The 17,720-nt window shown below is 41.7% G+C and overlaps 1 protein-coding gene across 1 annotated transcript; it reads right to left on the bottom strand.

Moving 5' to 3' along the window:
* Window positions 1-1,009: 1,009 nt before the first annotated feature.
* On the bottom strand, window positions 1,010-16,117 carry tspan31 (tetraspanin 31). The gene is made up of 6 exons (XM_086032713.1): window positions 15,887-16,117; window positions 9,750-9,917; window positions 9,585-9,665; window positions 8,941-9,081; window positions 8,311-8,421; window positions 1,010-6,153 (listed from the first exon to the last, which is right to left on the bottom strand). The coding sequence occupies exons 1-6, from the start codon at window positions 15,947-15,949 to the stop codon at window positions 6,079-6,081; spliced, it is 639 nt and encodes a 212-aa protein (XP_085888839.1). The 5' UTR covers window positions 15,950-16,117; the 3' UTR covers window positions 1,010-6,078.
* Between the last annotated feature and the right edge of the window lie 1,603 nt (window positions 16,118-17,720).

Raw genomic sequence — 17,720 nt, 5'->3', positions numbered from 1 at the left:
CGACATGTTATACAAAAATTCATGTAACAGCACAGCTGTGCCGCGTACATCTTTCCAACCCATAGTAATGTAACAAAAACTCAAATTTAGGTCTGCCGCTAGCGATTTTTAAAATCGATTCATCTGTTGATTATTTTTAAATGAATCAGAAAAACATTTTTTAATTGCTATCCATTTATTAAAAACCATTCAATTGACAAAAAAATGCACAAAAAAAGATTCTGGTTCAGTTACTGTTTTAGTTTCTGACATGTCAGAAACATGTATTGAGCAACAATTGTTGAGCATTTTTTTTCCCCCCAAAGTCAAACCAGATGTTTGCAAATATTCCGATTCAACAAAAAGATCTGCTTTCATGGGTGACTACAGACATCAGAAAATATATACTGTTGATAGGCTGAGAATTTGGACAATTCCAAGTTCAATCAGGTCCACAAATGATTACTCGATCAAATAATCCATTAATTGTCACGTAATCGTTGCGCCTCTACTTCAGCAAATACATCATGCCTTGTGGGCAGATTCGATTGACATGGCAACATAGAGACTGACATTTGGTTAGACAACAAAATGTAACATCCATACACGTATGGATTCGCAATGTAAGGAGGGAAGAACTTTAAAAGGACGAGGACGGACGGGGTCGGAGGACGATTATTTTTATAAATAAAGAGGGGAGGGAGAATGACGGAAGGTCGCCCGCGTCGCGGTCGGAGGACAGACGGGCAAAATAAGGTAAAGTGCACATCTCTGAACACTACGAAATGAAGATAAACTGTTGGCATAAGTTAATAAATATTCATAGAATAATTTACAAAAACTAAAATGCTTAGCAAATACCATTGCAGGACTAATAAAAGGTTCTTACCTTAGTGTAAATACTGGAATTTAGGTAGCAATACAGGTTTATGCTTCTCACCACTGCTTTTCCATAACATCATTTCAATTTTACAAACAAAATTGTCTGTAGTTATTAAAAACACACAAAAAGCCACAGACACTCGAAATGTATGGTCCAATTTGAAATTTTATTTGTAAAATTAAGTCCCCAAATGAAGGGCAAAATACAATTCAACCACAAGTGCACACAAATTAAGTGTGTGGTGTAAATATTGATCGGAACAATATCTGGCAAAGCATCTGTACACAGCAGGGGGAAACTCTTGCCAGCAGCAACCGCAGCAGCAAAATGTGCGCTGGCTTTTAGCTGACAAGTTCAAGTAAGACATGGAATTAAATTGTACGCTCATCTTTAAGTTAAAAGCTCGTAAAAGAACGCCATTAAATTAGCAGGAAATATCAAACATCCATCACATAACGTATTTCACACATTTGTACAAAGAACTTATTCAATAACACTGATGAATGTAAAGGGCTCCTGGCAATTGACAACAAAACATTTAAGATTAAAAAGGACCGCAACTGAAGTCAATCCACACCTAACGAAACACTACAAAAAAAAAAAAAGCTCCATTGAGTACGTGATGCAAACTAATTTCTGTTGCTATATACACTGTATGTTCCATTGAACAGTCTACGTAGCAGCACCCAACCAATACGGATTTTTTGGAGACCAATGCAGATTTCAAAATTTGGTGGCGGTGGGGTATACTTGTATATTATGCAGTGATTAAGTATACTTGTCAATTACGTTTTCCAACGGGGATGGGTGAAAATATATAGATTCAAAAATGGTCCTTAAATCACTGCCATTGACAAGTATACTTATGCTACTCCACTGTAAATTTTAAACATGGAAACAACTTAACCTAATGCACAACCACCAGTAGATGACATTGATGCCCCATTTTAGATATGAGATCGGCCCAGTTTTTAAGTCCACTGGGAGAAATGGCTGCAGTTTGTGCCAACTACCTTTTTTTCTACTGCTGATTATAAAGCAATGGAAAAAGGCAGAATCAAACTTGTTTTTCCTGGTGAAAGGAAAGAGTCTATTCTTGCATTTGGTAGTTTGTCTTATCTGTAATCATTGAACACAATATCCTGTGGGTCTTGAAAATGTCAAAGAGCCCTCAAATGGAGGACAGTGAAGTAAATGAGTTTTAAAAGGGAAGTCAAAACATTTCTTTACAATGTTTTATGCACACCCCACTATTATCTAAAGCCGGTCGTCCGATTATATTGCGTTTGTGGAATATGAATTAAGCAGACAAATGCACTAGTTTTTATCCATCTCAGGGGGCGGCCATTTTTCCTTGTATTTGTACTACTGTTGACTGTAAATAATATGAAATTGCCTAAGGCCCCAGCTTGTGAACATCACATGACCACACCCAGAAAACTGGTGAGCCGTGACCTGAGCCCTTAGGCACTGTGATGTCATTTTCAGTCGGCAGCAAGTGGCTGTACAAGGCAAAAAATGCCCGCCCCTCAGATAAATAAATGGGTGGGTTTTTCTGTCCAATTCATATTGCACAAACAAAAAATAATTCAGAATAGCGTGTTTAGACTAGTCGGGGTGCACAGGACATATTGTTAAGAAAATGTTTGACTTGACTTCACCTTAATGCTTACAACAAAGATGTACAGGCTGAACATTTACACAAGCGAAAATTTCAAGTACAAAATCATTTAAAAAAAACATTACTTTTGAATTTAGATTTGGGCCACCAATGTCGGTTACTGGCAATACCTGATTTATGCATGATGCCCTTGAACGATACATCACATTCTATTCCCTCCATTCTTTTCTTTGTCATGACTTAAAATTTTTTTTTTTTAAAAAGACAGACACTTTTCTAAAGTCGAAGCATTTCATCTTTGATTGTTACATTTGAAATATAGGATTTACAGAGAGTTCAACTGAAAAGGGAGCCCATCTTTATCTTTGTTTTTATACCATTTCCTGTAAACAGAATTGCTTCTGGAAACGTGTGTGTCCACAAACAAACGCTGAAACTTTAACCAAAACTTTCTCCTGGTTGCTACATGGTGAATTTAAGAACATGTGTTACATATGATTACATCGCTGCGAAGCAGACTCGTTATTGTCAAAGCACTGTCACGCTCAGGAGCTTCTGCAGGACAAATTTAACACGTTGCTGTATACGGGGGTGGTGTTTGTGTACGGCCACAGGAACTAGGACAACAAAGGCATCGCGTCAGGAAAGATCAGCGCTCCAATGACATCATTCCGCACGACACTTGTCAGTATTTACTAGATATCGGCGTTAAACTGTCAAAACTCTAGCCAGAGTTTTTGATTGAGAATCATGATTATTTGTAAACGGGTTCAAATTGGCCAAAGAATCGGTTGGGACCTACTACGCACCTGATAGGATATACTGTACAAAGCGACAACATTGCGCAACACAAAAGGATGACAGGCAGAATGAGCAGCTGAAGCGCAAACGACACACATCAATATTATGTACAACATCAAGTCTGCAGTCCGTTGGCGTTCCAACACGTGACAGCTGGCTCAGTTACAGTTCATAAATATTTGAATGTGATTGACTATCAAAAGTCATTGTCTAAAAACTCTAGTTCAATAGCAAGGTGACAACATAGAAACAAAATGACAGTCTGTGAAAATCGGAGATCTGCTTGGATTGGCAACTTCAATTTGTGGCCTAAGTAAGTTTGCGAAGATTCACTCAAAATCCTTTTGTAGTGACGACGGAGTCAGGAATGAGTCAATGATTGCAAACGCAACTGCATTTGTAATCTTTCTTCATCCCTTAATCCCCAATTAGAAGTAGCAATGTGACAATATTAAACAAAGTCAAAGTCAGTAAAAAAATGGTAAGTGTGGTTGGAACAAGCCACTTCAATCTGAGTACAAGAACAACAACTTTGAAATTCAATTGATGGGCTCTGGAGAAAGTTTTTGGCGTTTTTGAGAAAACGGCCTTTTTTGGGGAAAGTTTTCTCATCAAATGCATTCAAATTAGAGCAAAGCAGGAAAACTTGATTATTCCTCAACATATAGTGCGTAGGGAAAGTATTCAGACCCCTTGAAATTTTTCACTGTCATTGCAGCTATTAGCCAAAATCAAAAAAGTTTATTTTATTCATCTTTAATGTACACTCCTCAGCAGCCCATCTTGACAGAAAAAAACCAAATGTAGAAATTCTTGCATATTTATTAAAAAAGAAAAACTATAATATCATATGGTCATAAGTATTCACACCCTTTGCAAAAAATCTTCATATTTAACTCACTTGCTGTCCAATTTTTCTGACCTTCCTTGAGATGTTTCTGCTCCTGGAGTCCAGCTGTGTTTAATTATATTGACTGGACTTGAGTAGGAAAGGTCTATATAAGACCCCTACAGCTCACAGTGTATGTCGGAGAAAATGAGAATCACGAGGTTGAAGGAACTGTCCAAGGTGATAAGAAGACAGAATTGTGGCAAGGCACAGATCTGGCCAAGGTTACAAAAGAATTTCTGCAGCACTCAAGGTTCCAAAAAGCACAGTGGCCTCCATTATCCTCAAATGGAAGACGTTTGGGATGAGCACAACTCTAAGACCTTGCCGTCCAGCCAAACTGAGCAAATCGTGGGAGAAGGGCCTTGGTGAAAGAGGTAAAGAAGAACCCAAAGATCACTGTAGCTGAGCTCCAGAGGTGCAGTAGAGAGATGGGAGAAATGTCTGTAATAGATCAAAAGGGTGCGACTACTCAATAAAATGCGTCAGGGTGCGACTACTCAATAAAATGCGTTAGGTTGCGACTACTTATGACCATGATATTTCAGTTTTTAAATTTGCAAGCATTTCTAGATTTCCGTTTTTTTTTCTGTCATGATGGGGTGCTGAGTGTACATTAATGAGAAATAAAATGACCTTTTTTGATTTTGGCAAATGGCTGCAATGACAACTTGAAAAATTCCAAAGGGTCTGACTACAGTACTTTCCAAACCCACTGTATCTCCTCAAAAATTTTAGTTTCACCTCCTACACGGGGAAGCAGGTTCCACAGGTCAACGTTTCAAAATTCGCGTCATGTTTCAAACGGTGTCGCATGACGTAAAAACACCACTTTAATAACATAAATTAGGGTTTAAATTAATGATTTTAATAATGTGTACATTTATTTTTAGATTAATTGATTAACAAATTTTAAAAATATTTTCCAATTTCCATCCCTTTTTCCCCCTATTAAAACAGGACATTTTATCAAATTGACAGTTCAAAAAAAAACCGCACAAACTGATACTGATTTGGTTACTGGTCCGCAACATCCGTCAGAAAATGGGCAAAAATGTTGATCATTTTTCATCCAAAGTAAAAGGAGATGTTTGCAAATGTCTTACTTTGATCAAACACAAAATGATACAATCAGTCTGCTTTCATGAAGCACAAGAGAAATCGGAGAATACCTGTTAGTGAGAGGATGAAATTCCAAGGATTTGGACAATTTTCAGTGAATGGCTCTGAACGATTAATCCTTATCAAGATAGTTGACGATTATTGTGATAATCGATTAATTGTTGCGCCTTTAACGCAAATGGAAGATCATTGGTGAGAAGCGTGGCCAGTAGAAGAGCACATGTACTTGGGAGGATTTCAGAGGTGTTTGAAGTGCCCATTGCATGTTCTTTGAGAAGATTCCACAAAGATGGCGGCCACTTGTCGCATAGCAAATTCCAAGATGGTTGTGACACAATTAACATAAAAGCTACTTTTGCTCCGCACATCCCGTCATCTCCTCCACGTCACAGTCTCGTCACACGGACCGATGGGTTTGCTGTACATGAGAACATTTCAAGGCGCACGTCATGGCCTAATCGGTGAGACGCCTCTCATTTCTTGGGTGGGGCGGTGGCGGCTTGTGATCGGTGGGTATAGTCGGTCGGGCCCTCAATTCAAGGCTGGGTCGCGATACGGGCGAGTGGGCCTCACGGGTATCGCGAATCATCCCGTCATGCGCGAGCGCCCGGGCGGTCGAGCGCGAGCTCAGGTAGCTTGTTGGTTTTCGGGTGAAGAAGGCGTGTTCTTGTGTGGGTCAGGCGCCGGCGGCGGGCACGTGGGTCCCGCGTCGTTGAGCGTCGTGTACCAGAGTGTCAGAAAGGGCGCGGGGCTGCACTGCGGCCGCCAAAGCGCAGGGACAGACTATAGGAAAGCACTTGGGTTCGCTCGTGGGTCTTTCTGGTTCCTGTAGCGCACTGCCAGCCAAACTCCCAAAATCTGGAGGAGGACATTCATGAAAGTCAGCGGAAGTCAATGCCGTACAGCCAAAGATCAACTCTTGGGGCGGTCTGGGGACAAATCCTAAAAGGGATACTAGCCAAATTAACATGTCGGGCTTGATGGCTTTAGCTGGGAAAGGCGTCTAAAAGCTGAAAAATGCACCTCTATATAGGTTTATTGCACTTTTATGACAAACGTTTGGATCGAGCGCATCCAACTTGGCCATGGAAGTGACGTCACAAGTGTGTCAGTTTGCTCGTCTCCTCTTAGACAATGCTCATTCAACAACTCAAAGGAGTAAAAATAAATAAATAAATAAACTCAATTCCATACTGCATCGCAACATTTTGTACAAAATAACTCTTGGCATGTGGCCTGTCATGAAAAGGATGACTAGGCACAACTTGCAAGCCGGTGTGTGATGTCAAATTACGCACAGGGTAACTTATACCTGCCAGTTACTGACGATCACCAATGCACGTTTCAAGAGGAGAGAGCAAAACAAAGACCAACGTTGGCAAAGGAAGGCACCATGCACAAGTATTATTGGCTAGGCTTTTATTTTGAAGTTCGCCCTGGCAGCGTGCTGCAGTTATTAATACATATAGGTGGGGGTGGGCGATATGACGATATTCGATCGTTAAGCGGTTTAACGTGTTCACGATCTCATAAAGCCGAAAGATCGTTTGATCGTCTTCATGGCACACTCTAAACAGTTTAGCTCGATGGACCGTACTTGACACTCACCGCCTCCCTGTTTGTTTGTATAGCGGGGAGTTACCGCGGAAAATCACCACTAAGCAGAGTTGGTCCCGAAAAGAAACTCCACATCCACAGTGTGGATTTGGTTTGGCTTTTCCTCGAGGGAGAGCGCAAACCAGTTATTTGCAAAGTTTGCAGAGACTCGGCTCGGACGTCAGCGCCGACAGCCAAAGCAAACGGAGATCAGACCATTGGCAGCCAGAGGCAGACGCTAGCTCCAAGCTAGCGCAACCCACAGTAACAGAGTCATTTAACAAAGGCACTCCATATGAAAAAACAAGCAAGTGGTGTAAAGAAGTAACTGAGGCAGTGACTTATTACCTTACTGAAGACATGACTCCCATTAAAACTGTGGAAAACGAGGGCTTCAAAAGACTCTTCAAAGTACTAGACCTGCGTTACGAGCTGTGTTTTTAAGTTTACGTTATGTTACCTTTTATGTTTACATTCACAGCACATTTTGATAAAAATTGTCACTATTCAAATTAAAACCTGTTCAGAAAGCTTAGCTGGCTTAAAATGTCTTTTTTTTTCCCTTTTAGAGTTTTATATACATTTTAAATATGTTCATATGTTTAACATGAGGAAAATGGTCAGAAAAAAAGAGACAGTGGAACAAATCCCGGAGACAGCAGAAAGCAGTCTTTGTAGTCTACTGATTGAGCAAGCGGCGAGTTCTCAAATTAACGGCTGGCGTTGTTATCTTTGTGTTTACGGCAGGACGTTTGTTTTTCTTTACAGACGCTTCTTTGTTCTTCAGTCAATATTGCGTCTTCATTGGCGACATTCCAATTCACATCACTATTGACTCGGGTGTTTTTGCCTAAGCTCCCCCCCACCCCCACACACGGTGATTTTTGGTCCTAAGTATTAAACGTGTAACTAAAGCCCATGTGTCACTGATCCGCGAGTGTTTATGCACGTTGTTGGTTTTTTGTCAGGGTTCCTAAAAGGTTACAAATAGTTTTTCTTGTAGAACATGTTCAAAACTTCTTTGCGACAAGAAAAATGGTCTAAAGTCTAAAGTGTTTGGGAACTTTGGTGCACCCTTTTCAACCTTTACTGAACTCTGACGAAAAAAACCAACATTCGCTACGTGCACAAACAATCGCAAGCATTCAACGCTTGGCAAGATACGGGCATGATTGTCGGCCAGGCCCATTTTGCTTCACTTTTAAAACACCTCAGACCAGGATCATCTTATGAAACATAAAATAATCTGGCATTTGTCTTTAGTTCGGAAGGGGACCCAAAAACAGCCCTGACTATCCTTTTTGTGTGTATCGGGCCCAAGACTGCGCATATTCCTTTGAAACAAACGGTATGTCACCGCATTTTTGAGCACGCTCCTGTTAGTGAGCGATTCAGTGCTGGTGGTCGGGTGCCGCTCACCTCGGTGAAGCTGAAGAAGAGCCCGACGCCTCCGAGGATCTTGAGAGCCTCGCTGGCGTGGTGCAGCATCATATCCCCGCAGGTGTAGCATGAAGTCGTATTCTTGCATAACTGCAGTCCAAGACACAAAAATAGCAGATAAGGCCTTTGGTCTGCGGCGCTGCGAATCCGCAAGCTGTCAGCTGAGCTCAAATGTGGCCTACTTACTCGGCCTAAGCCATCGGGACAAACTGTAACTAAAAGCGAGGGAAACCGTGGAAACGCAGGCTCTTGACCTGCTCACAACACTATTTATCAACCAAAACGGGACTGCAGACTAACTTTTCTTTACTCGGAGCACAGTGGCCCCTAACCTGAAATTTGAAGATTTAGGGGCACATACGCTGTAAATTGACTAGCAAAGTAAATATTCATTTTCATTGAGCTGAAGTATAGAGCAGAGAGGTTTGTCAGCAAGAATAATAACTATAAAAAAAAGAAATCAGCAAATGTACTGGTTTCACTGGCACGCGTAGAGGAAAACTGTACTTGCACTGTCTGAAATTTTAGAGGGCAAAACGCCACCATTTTAGGGGCCATCTGGAGCAGTGTTCTCCTGAGTAAAGGGTGACATTTCATTCGCGGACTTACGGCCGGACAGCTCTGCAGATCCTGCTCAAACTGCGCTCGTTTGCTGGTGACGTTGAGCAGCCCGCAGCAGTTGAGCTGACTCTCCAAGTCTGTCTTGGTGTTATTTTCCAACATTCCCCATGCTGAGTTCAGAAGTCCTTCCTGTGTAAGCAATTCAAGGATTCTTAGCCTTGTGCGTCCCCACAATCATACGTAGACTGAGCCGGCAAGAATTTGATAATGGTGTGCTCTACTTCACATTTTCCAGAACTGGCAGAGCAGTAGTAAAATTAGAAATGGATAAAACTGAGATATTGCAATGTACTACACTATAGGATGCCGGCTAACGCAAAAACTCCCAAATCAAGGGGAACAGATAAAAACACTTATCACACAAAGTTCCGGATGTTTGGCTTTCGTGTGAAATTTCAGGATGAACTTAAAATGGACCCTGTAATGTAATGAAACTCTTACAGTTGAACTTCATTTGATCTTCTGCACAAGTCCAACTGTTCAGCCTTACGACACTTTTTGCACAACTTGCTATTTGACAGCAAGGAGCTAAAAAGCACATTTCACAACAGGATTATTACGTAATTAAGTTCACCTGTAAAGGTTATATAGTGCCTTTTAGGTTCCTCCTGAAATGTGAAGAGTGAACTTACCTGCTGGCTGCGGTTCATGGCCAGGCAGGAGCAGGACACTCCAAATTGAAAGAGAAAGACGATGAAAAGAATGACCATGTACTGGGAAGCCGGACGTCAAAGAAAGCGTGTGACTACATTGAAACTGCTTTGAATTTGCCGCAACCGACACAGGGGAAAGGATACAAAGAAAAGCATGACTTGGTGGTGGTGCATGGCTCCGACCAGGCCCACAATGGCGATGAGCAGGAGGAAGACGCCCACGGCGATCACGCCGCCGATGATGTGGATGCTGGACACCAGGCCAAAACCCTTCCCCCACGCCGCTACGCCGATCAGCAGCAGGCCGACCAGCTGGACATCACATGAGGGGAGCAAGTTAGGAGCAGCTACCCGGCATGGGCCGCTCATGCATTTGATCCATTATTGAAGTTGATTAGTCAATAGCTACATTTTAAAACGTATGTTCAACAGTTTAAGCAAATAATTGATACATTTTGTAGATACAATGTTGTGTTTCATCCATCTGTTGTAGTACAGGAAGTCCTCAAATTACGACATAAGCGACTTACGACGTTTCGACTTTACGATGCCCGTGCCTCCTCCGCCATTTTGTCCCCAGCACCATAGTGACTATGTTTACATGCTGTCAATATTCGGGTTGAGGTCAAACACATGATTTGAGCGGACAGAGTTGCTCCGGCATTTGAATAAGCCACTGTGTACGGCGACACACGGCGTCGTGACTCAAACGGACGTCATTTCCGCTTGTTACTTTCAACCGTCAATAAAACACTTGATATTCATGTCACTTACCACAGGAATGAAGCAGCCGGTTTCCTCCTTGCCCCAAAAGTGTGCTTTTGTGCTGCGTCTCTGAGCTTGTTTACCTCTGCTTGTGTGTTTGCGGCTTCTGCATACAAGCACTTCCTGTACCACAAAGACCAGCATTCCTGGCGGTTGAGCATGCGCAGAGTGCCTCTATTGTGTCAGTTTGTGCACCGGCAGTATCTTTCCTCTCCTCCTTCTCCATCCACCTCTCAGCAGTAATGCTAAGTACAGCGCCTTATGCTTTTTATTTTTATATATTTCCATTTTTTTTATACAAAGTATTTTGACGTAAATTTCGACTAACGGTGAAATCCAACATCGCCAGTGTAGGAACGGAACTCGTTCGTAAATTGAGGATTCCCTGTATATATTTTTTCTAAGTTCACAGTGGCCGTTTTATCGCAATTGCTCTGTATAAGTTCTCGGGTGATTGGAATACATCGATTAAAAAAAAAAAAAATGCGGATATATTTTTTTGCCTTGGGTAGCCGTTTATTTGGTGTGCACGGACGGTCAGGGCAGTCAAGCCAATCGCCGCACCAATTTCAGCTTCAAAATACAAAATACTTAAAAAGGAACACCAATGCCTTGGTAGGCTTTTATTATGAAGTTGTTCCAGGTAGCGCCTGGTGGCTGACTTGACTCTTCTTCCAGACTGGAGAATCTCGACAGTCAGTTACATTGCCGTCATACACCGTTGCCACCAACATCCTGAAATCACGTTCAATCGCTAAGGACGCAAAAAAAACCACCCCTCTAATTACACTGACATTGTAGAATACGGGGACTGTTACCAGCATTAGCAGCTAATGGCTAGCAGCAAGGGACAAAGTGAGTGCGCTATATAGGCCGGCAAGAGCTGTCAGACTAATTTTCAATGGATGTCAACAACACACTTTTTTGGCACCCGAGTCTGAGTCTTTAGTTTTATGCATCTGCCAATACAGAGTTCCAATCTGATACCTCAGCAATGCATTATGAAAGGAGGCGTGTATCCAAATTTTCTGAAATTCATATACAAATATACAGACATGTATATACATTCGGGCTGCCAAGATTAGTCGACCCGTCACATTCACAATCAAAATCATCGGAAAATAATAGTCGACGATTCATTCTCTTCCGCTTATACGAGGTCGGGTTGCGGAGGCATCATCTTAAATGTTGATTGATGATCTCATCAATTTCACTTAAGATAGACTCATACCGCAGGTCTTCATGCTCAAATTGGATTAAAAAAAAGAAATAATTTTTTTTTTTTTTTTTTTTAGTGTTTTCATATAAATAAATAAATACCTATAAATGCGACCTCTGTCTGTCTGGTGTTTGAAACATATGCATCGCCAAAGTGACTCCATGCGCAGGAAAAGAGATGTCACTCACAACGTAGTGTTTATGGAAGTAAATGTGGTCCAGCATGTGGAGCGATTCAGTAGGAGGTAGATATACAATATTTGGAGAAGATGAGGCGAGGCTTTTTGATCTCATTTCATGGAGACGCCAATAATGATGACGTCACGTCATTGCCACAAGTAAAAAATGAACCGATCTATGTGACTGACTTGCTACTATTACCATAAATGTCCACTTTATGCTTGATGTTGTGTGCAAAAAATGTGTTCCATCGCATCAACGTACATTTTTTAAATATACCGTATTTTCCGGACTATAAGGCGCTACTTTTCCCCTAGGTTTTGAACCATGCGGCTTATATAAAGGTGCGGCTATTCTGTGGATTTTTCTTCCACCACCGCTAGGGGCGGTCCAACCGGAATTACATTACAATACAATACAGCAAAATTGCCATTAGGTGGTATGCGGACGTACAGCAATAAAAGGTGGATGTTAACTGACAAACTTGAGTGGCAGCGGGCAGTGAAATGACGATTAGTACTGTTAAATACCGTTTTAATCAGCAAAGTTGCTGCCGTGTTAAAAGGCACTGTTAGGAGAGAATCTGTTCAGGTGCACACATACATTTACAGTTCAAAATCGCTCTGTAAATGCAGTAAATATCAAAATTTTCAACATAGGTGCAGCTTATATAAAGGTGCGGCTTTTTTTCATAATTTTTTTAAAAATAGAGTGGTTGCGGATTATATAAAAGTGTGTCTTATAGTCCGGAAAATACGGTAATTGTAGGCCTAGTAGTCACTAATTACATTACATGGGTTGTGCCTCTCGAGGTTGATGATGATTTTTGGAGTTAGAGGAGTTCAAGTATCTTGGGGTCTTGTTCACGAGTGAGGGGAGCATGGAACGGGAAGTCGACAGTTGGATCGATGCAGCGTAGGCTTGTCACGATACTAGAATTTCAACGTCAATACCAATACCCAGTTCAGTATTGATGCTCGATATCATAGGGAACAAATTAAAGCACAGGCTTTTATTTATTTAATTTTTTTACTGTAAAACTTTTTTATCGTCAAAAACTTATACTATCATTAATACAATAGTTTTTTTTAAGAGGTAGTGGAAAAAAATAGTACAACTTCAGTATTTAACTTCGACAACCCTCTGTACAGTCAATGCCTGGAACCAATGACACATTTTAAGTTGTCTGAGCCTGGGGTAGTGCAAAACAAAGGAAGAAGTAGTGCAAAGAACAAAGCACACAAAAAAAACAATTATTAATCTGTAAATTGTCTGAACTAGTGCAAAGAAATAACCATACTGTGCAACACCAATGGCACATCATTTTCAAGTAGTTTGAGGTAGTGAAAAAGAATAACACCCACCACTTACAGTAACATAAATTGACAACAAAATCTGTAAATTGTCTGAGTATCTAGACCCACATGTTTATCTATTAAGGCAAACCAACAAGTCACAGATAATAATAATAGTAATAATAAAAAAATAAAATACTTTCATTTATTGGCTATCCAGAACAGTAGCAGGTAGGGTTGGGCATCGTTTGAATTTGGACGATTCCGGTTCTGATGTTTTGATTCATTTCCTAACATTTCACAATTCCGATTCTTAACAAAAAAAAAATAGAAGGATTTATTTTTGGACAAATCACATGATCTTCTCTGTTCTTCAATTTCATGAACTTTTTACTATTTGTGAACTATACCATGGATTACTCAAAGGGCTGTTTTTAACCGGTTTTTATTTTAATACATTTTTTTGCATTATTATCTAGAATTATTTTTCACAAGAGCTTTATTTTTGAGAAGTTCAAGACAATACAATAATGTAGCTGTTACTGAAAACGTGCTATTGAACCCTTGGCCAACCTTGTCTTGCTTTAGAAAGAAAATATATATGACAAACAACGCTGCATTTTATGGGCAAGCAAGGAAGTCTATCTAATCTAAGCAGTCTACGTAAACATATGATGCATATGTATGTACAGTGTTTCTGTATATGCTGCAGCTGCGTATGCTATAAACTAAATATTAGCTGGATATGTGCATTTGCGTTTTGAACTTGTTGGTTCAATGTCGCCATTAGACGTACTTAGCCGATTCTGACTTTGGGTCATGAGCCCTACCCATTCTATGGCTCGGCGTCGGCCGAATGAGCCAGCCGGGCCGGCCCAGCCCGAGCAGGGTCAGCGACCCCGCGAAGGGCGACCGCAGCGGCTGTTGGGGAGATCCGTGGGAAGGGCCGGGCGCACGCTCAGAGTCGCTGACCGAAAGGACAACGGCAGCTCGAGTAGGGGCAAGCTTCCGTGCTATTGCGACACAGCTTCGGCTGCAGGAGCCCGGGGCGCACACTTTTTTTTTTTCCCCTAATCGGTAGTACTTCGTTTGTAGCTCATGCGCGCGGCTAACTAGGGAGTCGACAAGAAGTCTGCACTCAGCAGAGCAGGGAGGGAGGGGCGGATGCACGGGGCAGGCTTCGGCAGTGTGTGCGGGAGCAGCAGACCATTAGGAGCAGACGTTGGCAAAGCGCTGTTGGTATCGAAGTCAGTGGTCTGGTATTGGTAATATCGATGCCACAGCAAGCTAGTCTTGTATCCGTTCAAAATGTTGTTATCGAGTAAGTACCGAAGTATCGATATTTTTGACAAGCCTAATGCGGCGTCTGCAGTGATGCGGACTCTGTATTGGTCCGTCGTCGTGAAGATAAAGCTGAGACGGAATGCAGGGCTAACGATTTATTGATCGATCTACGTTCCTCACCTATGGTTACGAGTTGTGGGTTGTGACCAAAAGAATAAGATCCCAGATACAAGCAACCTAAATGAGTTTCCCCTGCAGGGTGTCTGGGCTCTTGAGAAGCTCGGTCATCCAGGAGGGGCTCAGAGTCGAGCCGCTGCTCCTCTGCATTGAGCGGAGGCAGATGAGGTGGCTCTGGCATCTTGTTAGGATCACACTTTAACGCCTCACTGGTGAGGTATTCCGGGCATGTTCCACTGGGAGGAGGCCCCGAGGACGACCCACGCTGGAGAGACTATGTTTCACGGCTGACTTGGGAACACCTCGGGCTTCCCCAGGAGAAGCTGGACGAAGTAGCTAGGGAGAGGGAAGTCTGGGCTCCCTGTTTAACTCATTCAATCCCAAAGACATCTCATGTGCAGTTTACAAAAGGGTGGGTGCAGGACCTGCAGTTGATGAAGCCGGCGAACAATACCAACACCATCATTCGGACTAAGGTACGCGCTTGTGTGTTTGCCTGTGAACCGTCCACTTAAGCTACACAAACTAACTTACTTATTTCCTTTTTATCAGCATATGTGATCATTGCTTCTTTCATTTTACCTCACTCAAAAGCCGAAAGGATAACAACAATAACTGAGTGCACGCACGTGTGTGACTTAAGGAGAGAAAGCGAAAGTATTCTAAACTTTATTTTTAATATACCACTATGAAAATTTAAGGAGCATACTCTCGCCCAAGACGGAAGGTTGTTTAGGGTGAAATGTTTTCGTCTTACTGCCGACAACCAAGCCTTCCGACGTCGTTTTGACAGGTCGAAACAAGGCTTCCCATGGTCTTCCGCCAAGCAGGAAACCTATAAAAACTACGTCTGCTGTTAAATGTTCTACCTTTGCGATTACTGCAGCCCCTAACACAGCAATGGTTCACATGTTTAGATATTTCGGCCGTCTAAATCAAGATAGAAACACAGCGAGTGCGTTTTGCGTATAGCAACAGGAGTCACGTCGCTTCCAGACCGCCTCCAACGTGGTGGCTACCCGTGGTGGCAGTGACGTCATCGATTACGCACCGTTGCACGGGCCCCATTTGTCACGATGATTAGTGGCCTAAACCTCCCATCGGAGTGAGAGCTAGCAGGATAACTGCTACTGGGCTAACTACATTCAGGACTAGCTACAAACATATCGACTTGGAGAATAGGGAGTCAGTCAGAGGCGCGCTCATACCCGTGTTGGCCTGAAAACCGGAGGCGTGTAGAAACAAAAGGTCGAGTCAGAATATTTCTTCTGCGTTGCGGCTAAACTGCTAGCCGGGGTAGGCTAGATGCTAAAGCAGCTGACAATAAGAAAGTTAGCGCCGTAATTGATTTCCAAAACTCACCATGTAGACAACGTTCAAGGAGCACAGCGCGTTTTTGGAACACGTGAAGCCACCGCAGACCATCGCGACTCTCTCGGCTCGGCCGGACGACCGACTGAAGGCCAAATAGAAGAAGAAATCGCTGGCGTCTGACAAACGATGGCTATTTTGTTTTCTGCTGCTGCTCTCGTTCAGACGCCAGAGAGGAGGGCGTATGTGAACATGACGTAGGCATCGCGCGTGACGTCAACACGTGACCATATGCAAACTTCCTCTTCCTGTTCAAATACGACGCACGCTTACGTTTCGTGTTTTTTATTTATTTTAGTTGACAGTCAAAACACACGACAAACATGCATGAATGGCTACATGGTGGGCCAAAAGTAGGTATACACTCAATTATTTTTCATTTTATTATATTTATACTTATTACAATTTCATTCGTATAGTATAGTATAGTATAGTATAGTATAGTATAGTATAGTATAGTATAGTATAGTATAGTTCTCCAAGTTCTGGTAATATCAGGCATGTCACAGATTTGAGGTGATACTGTAGTGTGGACGCAAAAGGTGGACCCAAATGCAAGGAAGGAGGAGACGCAAGGCATGGGAGCAGGTGTAATCTCCAAAAGCTGCATATTGAAAAAAGCCAAACATGGTTCATGGTAAAATCAAAATACTAAATGAACAAAATCTCCAAAACAAGAAACACAAGAAAAAAAACATTTACCACTATAGGAGACATTACATGACAAAAGCTATGTGACTAATGCTGTATTAGAGGAAGGTGGGAAGTCGGATATATCCCTCGTAGATTGTCCCAGTTCCGACCTCAAAGCGTTCGGGGGGAATGTAAACAACAAGGATGGCTGCTTCCGATAAATAGTTTGTTGTTCTGGTTCATCACAACACATTTTAACCTCCAGTAAACCCTCTTCATAGTTTCTTTAATTTAGATGGATAAAGGATTTGTCTTATCTTCAAAGCATTTCAGTCATTTCACCGGACTTACATAACTGTATGAGATAACGACATATCTTCAAGCAGTCAGTGAAAATCACGATGTGTTACGAGAAGTTATGTCAAATAACTAAATTAATATAATACTAAATAAAGGTAGTTAAATATATGTTTATAATCTTGTAAATTATGTTTTGCAATTGACGGTCTGTGTCTCCATGGCGGTAGCCATTATCGAGTCAAGTCAAGTCAAATTTATTTATACAGTCCTTAATCACAAGAAAGTCTCAAAGAGCTTCAAATGCCCACAGCTGACAAAATATTAACGACCATCCCCTGATCTTAACCCCCAGGAGGGAAAGGAAAAATAAAAATAAAAAAACAACATACGCACAGACGCTAGGTGGTGCTCAAGCACCTGCCCCTTTTGCTCTGGATGAGAAAAGTGGCCTTTTTGCAGCAGCCCATTTTTTCCTTCATTAAAAAAATCACTCTTTTTATCTCCCCTCTCATTTCCCCCCAGTTGAGCTGTATAGGTTAAAGCAACAGTGGAAGAAAAGGCTTAAAATAATTGATCTTGATCTCATTTATGTATATCACAAAAACCTGACATTTGAACTGGGTTGTGTAGACTTTGTATTCAATATATTATATATTGAATTTGTATTCAATATAGCTTTCCCTCTCCACCTATGTTAATAGTTTTATTAATGACTGTATTGATTGTCTTAACAGTAACAAATACGAGTTAACATATGGTACTGTTTATTTCTTAATTGTATGTATAATGCTGGCGATGGGAGTCCTTTTTTTTGGCTTGAGCGCCTGCCCCTGTAAAAAGTATGCAACTTCCTCCAGCCTCTACTCCATACACTCAGTAACTAGTAAACAAG

The sequence above is a fragment of the Filicampus tigris genome, chromosome 1, assembly GCF_054856515.1.
Source record: "Filicampus tigris isolate MCC_2025a chromosome 1, RoL_Ftig_1.0, whole genome shotgun sequence".
NCBI classification, from domain to species: Eukaryota; Metazoa; Chordata; class Actinopteri; order Syngnathiformes; family Syngnathidae; genus Filicampus; species Filicampus tigris.
The sequence above is the reverse complement of the archived record's forward strand: the minus strand, read 5'-3'. Positions and strand labels throughout refer to the sequence as shown.

Excerpts from the sequence above, each read along its gene's own strand:
- tspan31 (XM_086032713.1), bottom strand. The coding sequence starts at position 15,949 with ATGGTCTGCGGTGGCTTCACGTGTTCCAAAAACGCGCTGTGCTCCTTG. Across the intron at positions 9,918-15,886 it reads CCTTGAACGTTGTCTACATG|CTGGTCGGCCTGCTGCTGAT; the intron begins GTGAGTTTTGGA and ends TGTGATGTCCAG. Across the intron at positions 9,082-9,584 it reads CCATGAACCGCAGCCAGCAG|GAAGGACTTCTGAACTCAGC; the intron begins GTAAGTTCACTC and ends TTGCTTACACAG.